The 13,539-nt window shown below is 35.9% G+C and overlaps 1 protein-coding gene across 9 annotated transcripts in view; it reads right to left on the bottom strand.

Annotated features, from left to right (window-relative positions):
- Positions 1–13,539, bottom strand: part of PDE4D (phosphodiesterase 4D) — a 1,269,731-nt gene that overhangs the window by 238,357 nt on the left and 1,017,835 nt on the right. Inside the window, exon 1 of one of the 9 annotated variants that reach the window (XM_019743432.2) lies at positions 10,618–11,366. The exons of the other annotated variants lie outside the window; for them this stretch is intronic. Coding sequence (XP_019598991.1) covers positions 10,618–10,682 — 65 coding nt within the window. The 5' untranslated portion in view covers positions 10,683–11,366. Of the gene's footprint in view, positions 1–10,617; positions 11,367–13,539 lie in introns of those variants that run through there. 9 annotated transcript variants of the gene reach the window in all.

Raw genomic sequence — 13,539 nt, 5'->3', positions numbered from 1 at the left:
TTTTTAACCCAATGTACAGTTGTTAATTATAACAAAGAAATGCTTTTAACACATTTGTATTGATAACTACTCATAATAAAATAAGTAGATACCAGAGATTATGGACCATTAACTGTCTGCTCTCACTAAGCTACTGCATTCTCTATATTTTCAAGCCACTATGCTTTACAGCTAATCCTGAAGCAATACTCCAGGCCGCAGGAACAGATCTTCTAACCACATCTCATTTTTTGCCTCGCAGAGCAGGGGACACCAAACAGGCGTCCTACCCAGTCTGCGGCCTGGTAGAGAGGATGAGACTCAGCTATGAAGATAACGATCTACAAATTACACAACCACCAAGAATGCAGGTTAAAACTAGAGGCTCAGGGGATCTGGAGAGGTAGGGAAGGTTTGGCAGTGAGATAATAATAGTAAGACTGAACCACAGGGCGGTCTCAAGTAGGAAGGTTATGTAGTCTTGACCCACATGCACCCAGGAATAATGCCCAAGCCCCCAGCCCTTCCTTTCAGATTAAACCCCTGTCTAGGACTGTTTCCCTAGAGGATCCTGATCAATTCTTAAATAAGGAAATCAGAGGCATTTTAACTTCCAACTGAACGCTTCTTACTCTGCTACCCTCTCTACATATTCATAGTTTACTTCTTTGACCCACCCGAACTATGTATGTCTTCTTTGAATCACAGCGTGAATGGGATTTATCCAGAATACCTAACTTTGTACAAATGCTCAGTTCTGAGATGTGCCCAAAAAGACTGCCTTACAGAAAAGAAAGGCCTTAAAGATTGAGTCAGTTTTCATAGTCCGTGATTATTTAAAAAGTCACACTAATGCACAAACTTGAAAAATGCCTAATACAAGCTAACATTTCCTGGGCACTCACAAGGAGTCAGCCACTGTGTAAGGACTTTGGGTTTATTAAATCATTTGACATACTATAAACATATATATCTTTGCTAAAAGTAATACTTTATAATTTTAAAAAGTACGTGAAATTATCTTATTTGTCATGTCACCTTGGGTAAGTCAATTTACTTCACTGGGCCTCAGCTTCCTTGTCTGTATAACGAAGAATAAAAATAATGGGAGCCTCACAGGCTTTATGAGGAGGATCTAACGGGATAATTCTTGTCAAATGTATAGCCTGGTACCTGCCACATAGTAAACACTAAGTAAATAGCAATTGCTACTGTATTTATTTCTGCTGAAGACGATAGTGGGAGAACAGAGAAGAGAAAAGTCAGAATTTCAGGACAAGAATTTTAACTACTTAATTAACTATGTGACTTCCAAAAGTTTAATGATCAGAGTTGAGTTGTCTGGGAGAGAACTTGGGTGAAAACAATGTCTTGAATTTCCTTTGGGAGATTGCTGTGGTCTCATCCTCCATCCGTCTTTGCATCATCCCCCAATCTAATTTTTTAAGAATCCTCAAAAATGACAGAATTACCATGGTATTAATTAACTTCACAGACATAGGCTTAAGGAGTACATCAATGTCCTATACAAATTATAATAGACTTGCTTTCATGCATTTGCCTGACAGATTAAGCTTTAGCTCTCCATTTGACCTGAAACTTTACTTTTGAGTTTTCAAAAAATATTTCTCCAATAAAATGTTTTGCCACATAAGCATTAACATTGTTTCTAAAAATTTTTCTTGACCCTACTTGACTAGAAATCTTAAAGACTAGCAGAAATTTTTCCACTTCCAAAATGGGGTGAGGAGTGGGGAGATTAGATTATAGGTTATGCTCTGTGGTCCCTTTTAATATTTCAAAGATTTATGGTTCTACTCACTGGCCAAATACCAGAGAGGAAGGAGACAGTGCAATTTATAGTCTGACCAGGGAGAGCGTCAACAAACTAAACACCTCAGGAACCAGCTAGATCCCTAAAGAATGGAACTGCGTCAAAGTTTTTTTTCTACTTCTTGACATATCTCTATGGCCCAAGATCAAAGGCTTATATGTGACTCTTGAGGAAGAAGGAAGACAAACACAAAAGTAAACATGCTCTTGAGATGCGCATGGTTCAAAGGAGAAACTTGAACAATTTAGAATAGGAAGGAAAAGTGTAAGTAGCAACCTGCTAACTACTTTTGTAATACCATAAGGCAGAACCGTGTGTGGCCCAAGCAGTTTGGATAGTGGAGAAAAGCAAATAAAACAGGAACAACAGCAATAACAAATGTGGGATTTAGACCACGTGTTTGCTTCAGCTGTATGATTTACAAGCTCTGTGATTTCAGTTTTATCACATGTAGTTGTTTTAAGGCAAAATGAGCGAAACTGTGTAAAGCACCAAGTCCAATGTCTGACAAACAGAAGATACTCAAAATATTGTAGCTATCATCATTGCAATGGTTTCTACTCCAACCATCACTGGAGATTTAGGAGCTGCTGCCCTAGGTAGCTGGCAATCCAGTTGACAATCAGTTACCTGCTTGTTCCATGACAAAGGTATAGTATCAGAGGAAACATAGCAATGGCTAGAATGCGGGCGATTAAAAGTTGACACGCTTTACAATAACTTATCCTAACTAAAATAGTCTCAGTCATATAAATTCCTGACACAAAGAAAAATGTCTGTGCCACACTGCAATGGAATGAAATCATGGCTGACAGAAATTATTATCTTTTGTATTCCATATATACATGAACATTTCACGCATATTAATAAAAAGGAGTTGAATTTCTCATTTGGATGCATTTAAACAGGAAGAAGAATTAATGTACAATGGGAACAGTCTTCTGTGTGAAGCCTGAAAACAATTACATATTGAAACTATTTTATGAAACATTTCTTTTAACAAGTCACACTGGTGCCATTTACTTTACAATTCAAAATGAGTATTTTGCACTATGAAAGAAAAAAGACATGAAGTCACTTACTAGCAGTTTTCAAATGTCATAAAGGAGAATCTACTTATCTACTGCTTCACTACTGAGAACTAGGAAGAGATGGGTTAAAATTTAAGCAAGGGAGATTAGTATTGGATATACACGAAAGGCCTTCACTGTGTAGGTTATAAAACATCAGGATTATTTCTTGTAAGGAAGCTTTGGAAGCTGACATCCCGCTGTGCACTTATTCTACACCTAGTTTCTAATTTTCTGATTTTTTTGTTCTTCATGTTTAGTGGAGAAATGGAAAGATTTGCAATTGACTCTCTTTATCCTCTGGCAGAATTTCGGGCTGAGAAGAGGGAGGAAAATATATTCTACATTCAAGTGCATTAATGGCAGCTTTCACCCAGAAGGTGGCAATGCGATTAAACATGGTAATGCTCTTGATGGTGGATGTCTGGTTCAAACTGGTCTGGAGGTATTCCATACTGGCCTCCCTGCTGAGCTTCCCTCTTACTTCTCTAGACACACATTTTCAGCTCTTTCCCACAATTCTTCCCTTCTTCTTTCAAACTTTTATTCTGAAAAGCAGTTCGCCTTAGCTTCCCCAATTAACATCCTCACCCATCACCCAGGATGTTCCTAGGAAAGCCAACCCCCTTCGGAGGCTGAGGGTGGATAGTAAATACATGTCATTTATATTTCCCCTGTTATGCTAAAAAACTGCATCCATAGGTTCTGGGATTCTCCCTATTCTCTATCCTTTTGAAGTACTTCCTAGTTTAGTCTAAACTTGACCGCACAGCAAGGTATTCTGAGAGCTGAGCCATATCACAGGCACAGCTCCTCATTAGCTATCTTTACATGGCTACACTTACTAGTCCCTCACCCAGGCTGGCTATCTCTGTGCCCCTGTGGTACCTTCTCATGTCCTATAGCTACTGACCCCTTGAGAGATTTGGTGCTTTTGGTTAGAGGCTACCTCACTTTTGCTATCCATTTTGTAATAGATCTTCAACCTCTTTTATTGCTTGAGAAGTTGGATAACCTCTGGAAGGGCTAAGAAAATCTCTGCTGGCTTTTAAGTAAGACTGTGCTTTCACTGTGACTCTATTCCTCTCCAACCTAGTTAAGAGCTCCCAGGTTTCATTCTTGTTACCTTCATCTATGCTTTAACAATTCTACATGTTTAGTATTAAGTATTACTCAGAATATCTACATAGATCATCCAGGCATCTTTCCCAGGAAAATCTTCTTGAAGACCTCATTAACATTCTTTCTCTTCAGTTTCACCTTAGAATCTACTTTTCTCAATCTTGCTATTGCTAGTTGGGTGGCTCCATGACTAACCATTCCTATACCCGTGATTACATTCATGTCCTCATTCTTTCTGATTTAATAAAATTCACTATATGATTGCAATGATTGATAGAGGGACTAATAAGTGAACTATCCCTTTACCTCTGCTGAAAGGCAAGTTTGAATGATGGGGCCTAGTGATGTTGTGCCCCAGATTAATGAGGAGGTTACAGGTAGGACCAAGTGTTGCTGCACACATAATGACAGCCAATTATATTAATGTAGAGCCCATACAGTGCAATGTCACCAAGGAGAGTGTTGCATGGGGCAATATTGCCTATGAACTTTATTCACCAGGGACATTAGAAAAAAGAGGTTGAGAGCCCTACTTTGAAATACTCAAACTAAAGAAATCACTTTTCTTCTGAAGAATTCAATACTATTCAGCATTTCTTTACCAATCACCATGCTGAATTCCTGACATGTCAGCTATGTATATATTTAATGAGTGAAGATTTTTTCCCATCCAAAACAAGTGTGAAACAAATTTGTAAAAAATAAATGGTGAATACAAATAATGTATCTTAACTTTTATGACCCTTTTGTGATTTCTCAGAAATGAGAATTGTCCCATCACTTTAAAGTCTTTCAAAGCAGAAGTATTTAGACTATTGTTATTTAAACTTTCCAAGAAGTTTAGATCCCAGAAAGTTTATCCCAGCCCACACTGGGATACAGAAAACACACATGACTCTAGAGTGGTAGGGGAGCACTACAAAATGTAGAACTATGAATGATTTTAGTAGTTTAGTAGCTTAGTGGTTTTCAAACAATATTATTTGAAACCCTATAGTTCTTTAGAGGTATTCCAAGGAGAGGGATTGAGTTTGGAGTGGGGATAAAGGTGTAAAATCTGGCTGTTTTATTGTTATATGTATGTTTATATATTTTTACTTATATATTTCATACACATATATTTTTAAATTGATCTCTATATATCAAATATACGTATAATTTTACATCTTTCGTATATGCTCATTTATATTAGCATTTCATTTGTAAAAAATATTCCATTGGGGTCAAATTTGTGGTGATGGAAAAAGAACTGACTCTGGATGGTGAACACACAATGTGAGATATAGATGATGTATTACAGAATTGTACACCTGAAATCTATGTAACTTTACTAACAAGTGTCACCCCAATAAGCTTTAATTAAAAAAAAAAAATTCCATTGAAAAAACATTTTTGAAATTCACTAATTTAGGTCACTGCTTGTATTTTACAGTGAGTAAACCTGGATCTAGAGGGACTGGGTGGCTTCTCCAGGGACACAAAAGGAGTTGGAAGTAGGGAGGGCCAAAGGCTTTTTCAGGGAATCTCATAATTTACACCTTTAAAGAGTATAACTATCTCTGATCCACTCTGTGCTTCCCTAATTACGTTTCAAATAATTCTCAAGGTATCTTGATCACTTCTCCTAAACACTGTTTATTTCTAGGTCTATTAAATAACAGCTGTGATACAAACTTAAGTAATAGGACCAAACAAACTTATCGCATGGTAAAAACCCTGAACCGACCTTGAAAGTCACTTAACTAAGGTAGTCACAACGTATATTGGACAGGCAGGAAGCATGCAAATTCCATCTGTTGTTTTCTTTATAAAAGCTACTACTGGTAAGACAAACAGTATAGGACAGAATATTTTTCAAAACTGACTTAAAACAGAATGAAACCTTATGAAAATCCTTCCAGAGCTTGTAGAGAACAAAGCTAAACTGGTTAACATAATTGGAAAGATGATCTATTCAAAACTGGGAGGCCATTGACCTTTTTGCTCTTTATCTCTCTATAATAGGGAAAGATGACCTTTGCTACCAGAAGAAAATACACTGGCCTAGGGGCTACAACTACACGTCTTTCAAACAGCCATTTTCAATCTCCAACATCAGCCCTAAACGTCACAAGCTATTATACCTTTAAAAATAGACCACTTCCCATTTATTCCTTCAATCACCCAACATCTAACCAAATATTTTATGGCATTTAGATATATTAACAAGATGGACAATTCTACAGTGATTAAAAATTAATAATTTTATAGACAGTAAAGGGAGGCAACATGCTGAAGTAAAAGCAGCATTGTCTTTGGAGCAGACAAACTTTGGTTCTAATCCCGGCTTCTGTGGCAGTGAAATGGCCTTGCCCAAGGTATTTCATCTCTTAGGCTAATTTTCTTATCTTTAAATGTGGATTAACAACTCCTTCAATGTTGTTGTAAGAACTTAATAAGATATTGTATGTAAAATCTCCTCAGAGACCTCATTCATAAAAAGCACTCAATAAAATGAAAGCTACAAATATAATTATTAGAAAAGTAGAAAAATGCTGATAAATAGAATGAAGAACCCAAGCACAGAAATAGTTTTTACAACTGTTTGAGACATGTAAGTAAAAGAAAGAAAGAAAGAAAGAAAGAAAGAAAGAAAGAAAGAAAGAAAGAAAGAAAGAAAGAAAGAAAGAAAGAAAATAGTTGAGGATGGAGTAGTGGGGGTTATGAGTAATTTTCCCTCCAAATATTAATCAGTGTTGTTATATCTTTTTTAATTCTCTATTATAAAACTAGTCGCTTTAGTGTAATCAATGGTTTTCACTGTGATCATGAGGCCAAAATAAGAATTCTCAGCCAGCCTCAATCTTCACTACCTTAGGAGAGAGTTAACAGAAAAAAGCAAGTATTTTTTTGATTCGAGCAGCAACGTTATTCAGAAAATTGTATTTGCTCAGTATTGAAACACTTATTCCCCGTTTTGGACACTGAGCAAATTATTGTTTACCAGATATATAGCTATCTACACACATAAAGATGAGCTTGCTAATGAACATGGTACTGATAGTTTTAATGTATTTAAACTTTCATGTAAAATACTTGCTTGATGAAAATATTTATACAATAGAGAAGCACAGTGACAAGAAGATAGTCCCTTCTGCCTCCACTGCTGCTATGTGTACCCTAACGGTAACCAACAATTTGGTTGGAAAAGAACCCTACAGACTTTTTCTATGTCTATAAACCTAAGTACAATTTTTATATATTTAATAATACTTCAAAATTTGTTTTATAAAAAAAAATCATTATTTTAGACAGGTAGTATCTCTCCCCTGCCCCGAGATTATATAACGAGCAATCTTAAATGTAACAAGTACATGCCAAATAATGAACATCTGACAGCAAGAAAGAACAAAATCCAGTTTTCTTGACCAAAGTTCTCTTTATATTTATATTTGGGAAGCTAATAACTTTTTACTTAAACCGAATTGTGCAAGTCTTAATTAGATTAATGATAAGTATTCCTGGTATATGTTTATAAATACTATAATAGTATAGTATTATTATAATATGTAATTGCTGAGACATGTAAAATTCAAATATTTTTAGAAATGTAACTCCCTAATTGTTTTCTTATATAGAATTTAAAGGTAGACTAGTTTTACTGACACAACTGAACTAGAAAGGCAATGCCTCAAATCAGTTTGCTAATTTCATTAACTTTATGAGCATAAGAAAATTACATACTTTAAGCTTTTCTCAATTTCACACATGCAGATTTTTTAAGGAATGTTAAAGGATAAATGTCATAATCACATTTGGCTAGATCCTGGCACATTGTAAGTACTTAATATGGGTTAAATAAATAAAAGCATATATATATATATATATATATATATATATATATCTCCTTTCTTATATAATACTCTAATTTTGACACCTATATTACAAGGAAACAGATTAACTTCAAAGTTTTTTTTTTCTTTTTTTTGACATTCATAAAATTTTAACTATAAGTAAGGCCTGTCTTTTAAGTAGATGAATTAAAAGGAAGGGTATATAATATCATTAATTGTTGCCAAAAACGTCTTTTAAAAATGTGAATATCTCATAGGAATTTAATCAGGCCTGTAACACCAAGTTAGTGTGGACTGCTTTTTCTGGTACAGGTTGAAAAGAAGCAGGTAGGAAAATTCAAAGCAAAAGTAATCTGAAGCATTGGATTCTTACAGAAGCCAGTTAGCAAACTTCCAAAGGTAGCATTTGGTTTGGAGGCATTCGAAGGAAAGTAGAGAGCTTTGGAGAAAGTGGGACAATGGAAGAGAAAATAGATTTACCTAAGCAGAATTAAGATGGTAAAGTCAAAAGATGCATCCCCAAGAACAAAGTATTCTGAAGTCCAGAATGAAATAAAATCACCAGAAAAATGGATAAATGGTAAATCAACAGGTTTCATGGGAAGTCAACTGTTATGAGGATGAAGTAGACTATATAGCATTTGAAAAGAATTGGAAGTTGGGAATGGGTGGTTGAGAAGTTAGAACAGAAAACATGACGATAAGGAGAGACATTGTCCCACAAAGCTCTCTGGGGCTTGTATGTGCAAAGTCACGGGGAGAGAAAGGGAAGCTTTTACATTTTTAATTGAATATATATAGATATATGTATATATCTATATCTATATATATATTTATATTTAGATATAGATATATATTTACGTACACACATAATTCCTCTATATACCTAATCTATAACCTATATAGATTTTACTACATATAAATTAATGTGTATATAGTGTTTGAATGATAAAAGAGATAATAAAATGCTAGAACTGTAAGTACAGCAATTACAATCTCAGGCCAAATGATTTACAGGCAGCACTAATATACCCAACCCTTTGTATTATTAATAAGTCAGATATAAGATTAATAACAGGAGAGGTGTCCATAGTGTACAGTTAAATCGAGGCATTATTAGCACAAAGAGACATTTATTTCTTACATATTGACCCCAACACTATGCAAAATATTTAAAATTAAATGTAACAATATTCACATTCACAAATCAATATTTAAAAAACATATTTTGAATCACGGTCTATTTATTTATAAGAATAGTAATTTAGAAAAACAGAATAGTTGTGGATAGACCATGACAATCTCAGAGGAGTAAAGGATGTCAATGTTACTAACTAGTCTCCTGAAAGGAACTAATCATTGCTGATTGAACCTGAATTTGGAAGTAAGTCTCCTGGCAGTTCAGGCAAAAAGGCAAACAGGTTGGTTAAATACTGTTTATTCAAGATCAGATCCTGTTCCCACATAGGCAGGATAGAAATGACAAATGAATAAAATTTCTTTATTTTATAAATTTTGATGACCCATTTATGTTAGTCAGATTTACATTATATGATGATTAATGGAAAGATTCTAAGTATTTCCCAGTATTTATTGTTTGGCATAAAAGAGCGACGCAAATTTATTTGCAGACGCAAACTTAAAAAAAAAAATAAACTCAAGGAGGAAGTTATTACGTGTACTCTTATACAAGGAATCATAAGTGACATAAGAGACAAAATTAACATCTATAATTTATTAAAACTCACAGAAATACTACTGAAAGGCCAATTCTGGATTCTAGTTCACAATAAAACACTAGTATGAGAACAGCAAAGGATAACCCAACCACATAAGTGTGTGCTAAATTCCTTATGCAAATTATTTGAGTATTTATACATGTGTTTACCTGCTTATATAATAATACATAATAAATTGTGCCTGTCTGCGTCTATCTTATCCTCAACTACCTGCCCTCAATCATTGTTTTTATTTCCCCTGTCTGAAGTATGATTATTCCATTTCAAAGAGGTAATCTGTTATTTACAACCACTAAGATAAAATAAGATTAACTTCTGAAAGAACCATAAAAGTTCTGTAAATAGCTATTTTAAACACAAACATTACCTTATTGGAAAAATATTATTTTAGGGCCATATGATTATAAACAAGTAAATATACGGGAAATAGTACAATAAAATATTAGAAGACACTGAAATTAGCCTATTTTTCATTAAGGTTAAAATACTAAAATTACCAAAACACATAGTTATCAGCGAGTGATATTAACAATATGAAACACAGAAGATGACTGAATGATAAGCAACGTGATATATATTTAGCCGCGTAAATTCATAAGTCATATGATTAAAATATTTAACATTAATTTTTTAACACAACTGTGCTAAAAGCCAACGTATTACTTCCAAAAACAATGGCAAAGACTGTCAACTACCAGCCTGCTTACAACAAAGATGAGAAAATAAGCAACCGAATCAGACAGTGAAAAATGACAAGTTTTTATTTTCTAAACTCCCAACACATGTGCAATTTTCTTTCCTCCTCTAAAAATTATCACCAGATGAATCGCTATCGTACACATGGAGTTAAAAAATGTGAGCACGCTGTTAGAGTAAATGGGACACAAAACAGAGAAAGAAGTATCACCAATACTGTGTTCTTTCCAAAGCCTTCACATCACACCTAACTCTCAAACCTCCTCAGCAATTACTAAATACTCAAGTATTACGTCAATCTTAAAAGGCAAGACTGGGAGAAGCATGAGAGAAAAGCACATTACCAAACTGCCTCTGTAGTCCTCAGGGAACTTGTAGACCGGGATCTTGGCTTCATAATAATACTCATTTTGAAAAAAAAAAAGGAAAAGAGAGATAAAAGGAGAAAAGTCTTCTGATTAATATATTTCAGCTGTCTTTCCACAAAGACGGTTTTAAATATATTCCATTTCCAAGGGAGGCTGCTTGAAGAAATCCAAAGTTCCCGGAGTCCAACTCCTGCCCCTAGTCCAAAACATAGGGGAGCTCCGAAGACACAGTTCTTTCCTCTTTCATGCTGAATTTACTCCAGCACTAGGCTGTTCGGAAGTGACAGTTTTTTTTCTGTTTGCATTGCCAAGGGAGGAACTGAATTTTGAATCTATTCTTCATCTGGTCACAAGGGAAACCAACACAGTGAAAGCACCACTCGATCTTGCCTTTTTTTGCAAATCCGTAATAACAGGTTTGAAGGTTTCCAACACTCTAAAAGGACTCAGGTAGAATGAAAGGAAAAGAAAATGACCGCGGAGTTCTGTTACACCGGAGAGTTGTCAGGGAAGTTCCATTTCAGGGAGACCACAGGAAAACACTCTTCTCTGGGGAGCCAAGAAGTCAGCGAGGGGAAAAAAGCTCTCCACACTTCGCTGGGCCCACTGCTTTACCTGTGAATGTCATTTCCGTTGCGTCCCCTGCTTCCAATCTGACTCCAAACCTTTGTGAATGAGAACTATCATTCAATCTCGCCATGCAGAAACTATTCCTCAAGGGCTGTATGACGTCTGCAGGAAGGCAGTTCAAAACACCGCAGGGAAGTGAGAGAGGGGAAAAAAAAAAAAAAAAAAACCACCAGCGCGCCCAGCCCTGCCTCCTCAATTGCTGAAATGTAGAAAGCTAAGGGGCAATCCAGCCCAGAGACCAGGACTGTAAAACAACCGAGCACAGACTGGAGACCTCTTTAAAATTATAAAACGATTTCCTCCTGTGGGAAATGAGACGTCTGTGTTATTCAGGGTAAGATTCCCTGAGCACCTTTGTAAGGAACACACCCCTTTGCCACTGAATTGTTTGTTTACCACCCTTTTCCAAGCGGGGGAGGGGAAAGCCATTTTCTCAAAGTCCTGCACTGAAACTAAAATTTCTTGTTAGAAGCAAAGTTGAGAGAACTTGAAGATTTAGCAGCTGTTTATTTGGAGCATAGTTAATGAAATGTCATGCTTTGGGGCTGGTTGTATAGATGCAAACTGCCTCTTAAAAGTTCAACAGAGTGAATGTAGCAGGCATCATTGCATCAGGTCGTGCCAGAATGTTTACACTGAAAAATCTAATGTATTATTGCTGAACAAGTGCCTACATGTACTGAGGCTGTTCGCTTGCACAATGTTGTCTAAGTCTTATTTCTGTTTGAAAATCATATGCAAATTTCATTGATTTCGATACATGAAGACTCTGGATTTGCTAACTCTTAACAGATCTTTAGTGAGGAATGAAGCTCCTATCATATCATCTTAACATCTCTTATTGTGAAGACCAATTCCTGCCCCACCTTCTACGTCTGAAATAGACGTAGGCTATTACAGTAGAAGTAGGCTAAGCTGATTGAAATTGCTCATAAGAGAAAGAATGTTTGACCACCTTGGCTGTGCCTATGAGCATCCGCACAGAGGATATACAGAGGGTGCCAAAAAAAATGCATACATATTTCAAGGAAGGAAAAAAGACTAAAATTGTAATACTCAATGTATACCAATAACAAAAGATGAATACAAGTCATGTGTATACATTTTTTTGGCACCCCCAGTACATGTGTCTGGGTGTGCCTACTTCAGTTATTTTGGATGTGAATTATCAAGTGAAAATAGTGTAAGCATTCTGATTCCTTCAATGACATTAGTTAGTACATTGATTCTCTAGTCTGACGTGAACTTCGTATTTTTTTAGATTTAGCATTTGCAGGCAGGATGTCGGAGTGCAATTGTGACCCACCCAAAGACCTGGAAAATTAATGTAGTAGGGCATCCCGCCAGAGCCTCTGGCTGCTTATTACAACAAACCCTTCAACTCCTCCTCCCCTGGTCACACTTCAAAGTGCATTTGTGATATAGTCTCCTCTCAGTGACCCTCAGGCCTCTTAAGGTAAATGCCAATAAACTCGTTTCCATATAGTTATCTCCTTAAGCTTTTCAGTTTTCCTATGATTGCTCAGGGACAGTCATAAACTCAGCTCTGTCCCATATTTAGTGTATTGGTGGCACTTTAAGGCAGGTTAACCAATCAGATACTTTTAGGAATTCAAAAGAAGGTTTGTGAGACCACTCATTTTTGAGAGGGAGGGGGCTTATGGGAGAAGGCTTATCTTTTTTTCTCCTTGGATTTTTAACGTGGGAAAAGGAAGAAAAAGAACAAACAGTTAAAGTAAGCAATGCTATTGTTTGAAGCACTGTTCGGGCTACCAAATACCTTCTAGTTGCCATTTCAGGAAGAAAATAATAATGATCACAGAACATAATGTCTGAATATTATGTGTTAAACTCTCCTGAAATAATCAGCTCTGTGTTCTACCATCCCCCAGAATGTTCTCTGTCCCAGTAGCTCACTGCCACTCCCTTCACTGTCACATAGAAGATCGGTGCTGCCCCAACTGCCATTCCTTACTTGCTCAATGTTCCCATGTGTTCCAAGAATCTACCTCTGAAAATCCTAGTACAGTTATTATCTCCCAAACACTGTATAACAGTCTCATAAGGAGTAATATATCATTTCTGCCCCCAAAGAAAACAAGTTTAAGTGGGGAATTTGACAACGCATGCAACTAACCAAAACACTCAAAGCTCCTTGGATTGGTTCATCAAGGTTATCATTACAGAGAAAGAAAGATGCACAGTATTATCGGGTGACTGAAATTTAATTTTTTTAAATTTGTACTATATTTAAAGTAGTGACAGAAT

Source organism: Rhinolophus sinicus, linkage group LG03 (assembly GCF_036562045.2).
Source record: "Rhinolophus sinicus isolate RSC01 linkage group LG03, ASM3656204v1, whole genome shotgun sequence".
NCBI lineage: Eukaryota > Metazoa > Chordata > Mammalia > Chiroptera > Rhinolophidae > Rhinolophus > Rhinolophus sinicus.
The sequence above is the reverse complement of the archived record's forward strand: the minus strand, read 5'-3'. Positions and strand labels throughout refer to the sequence as shown.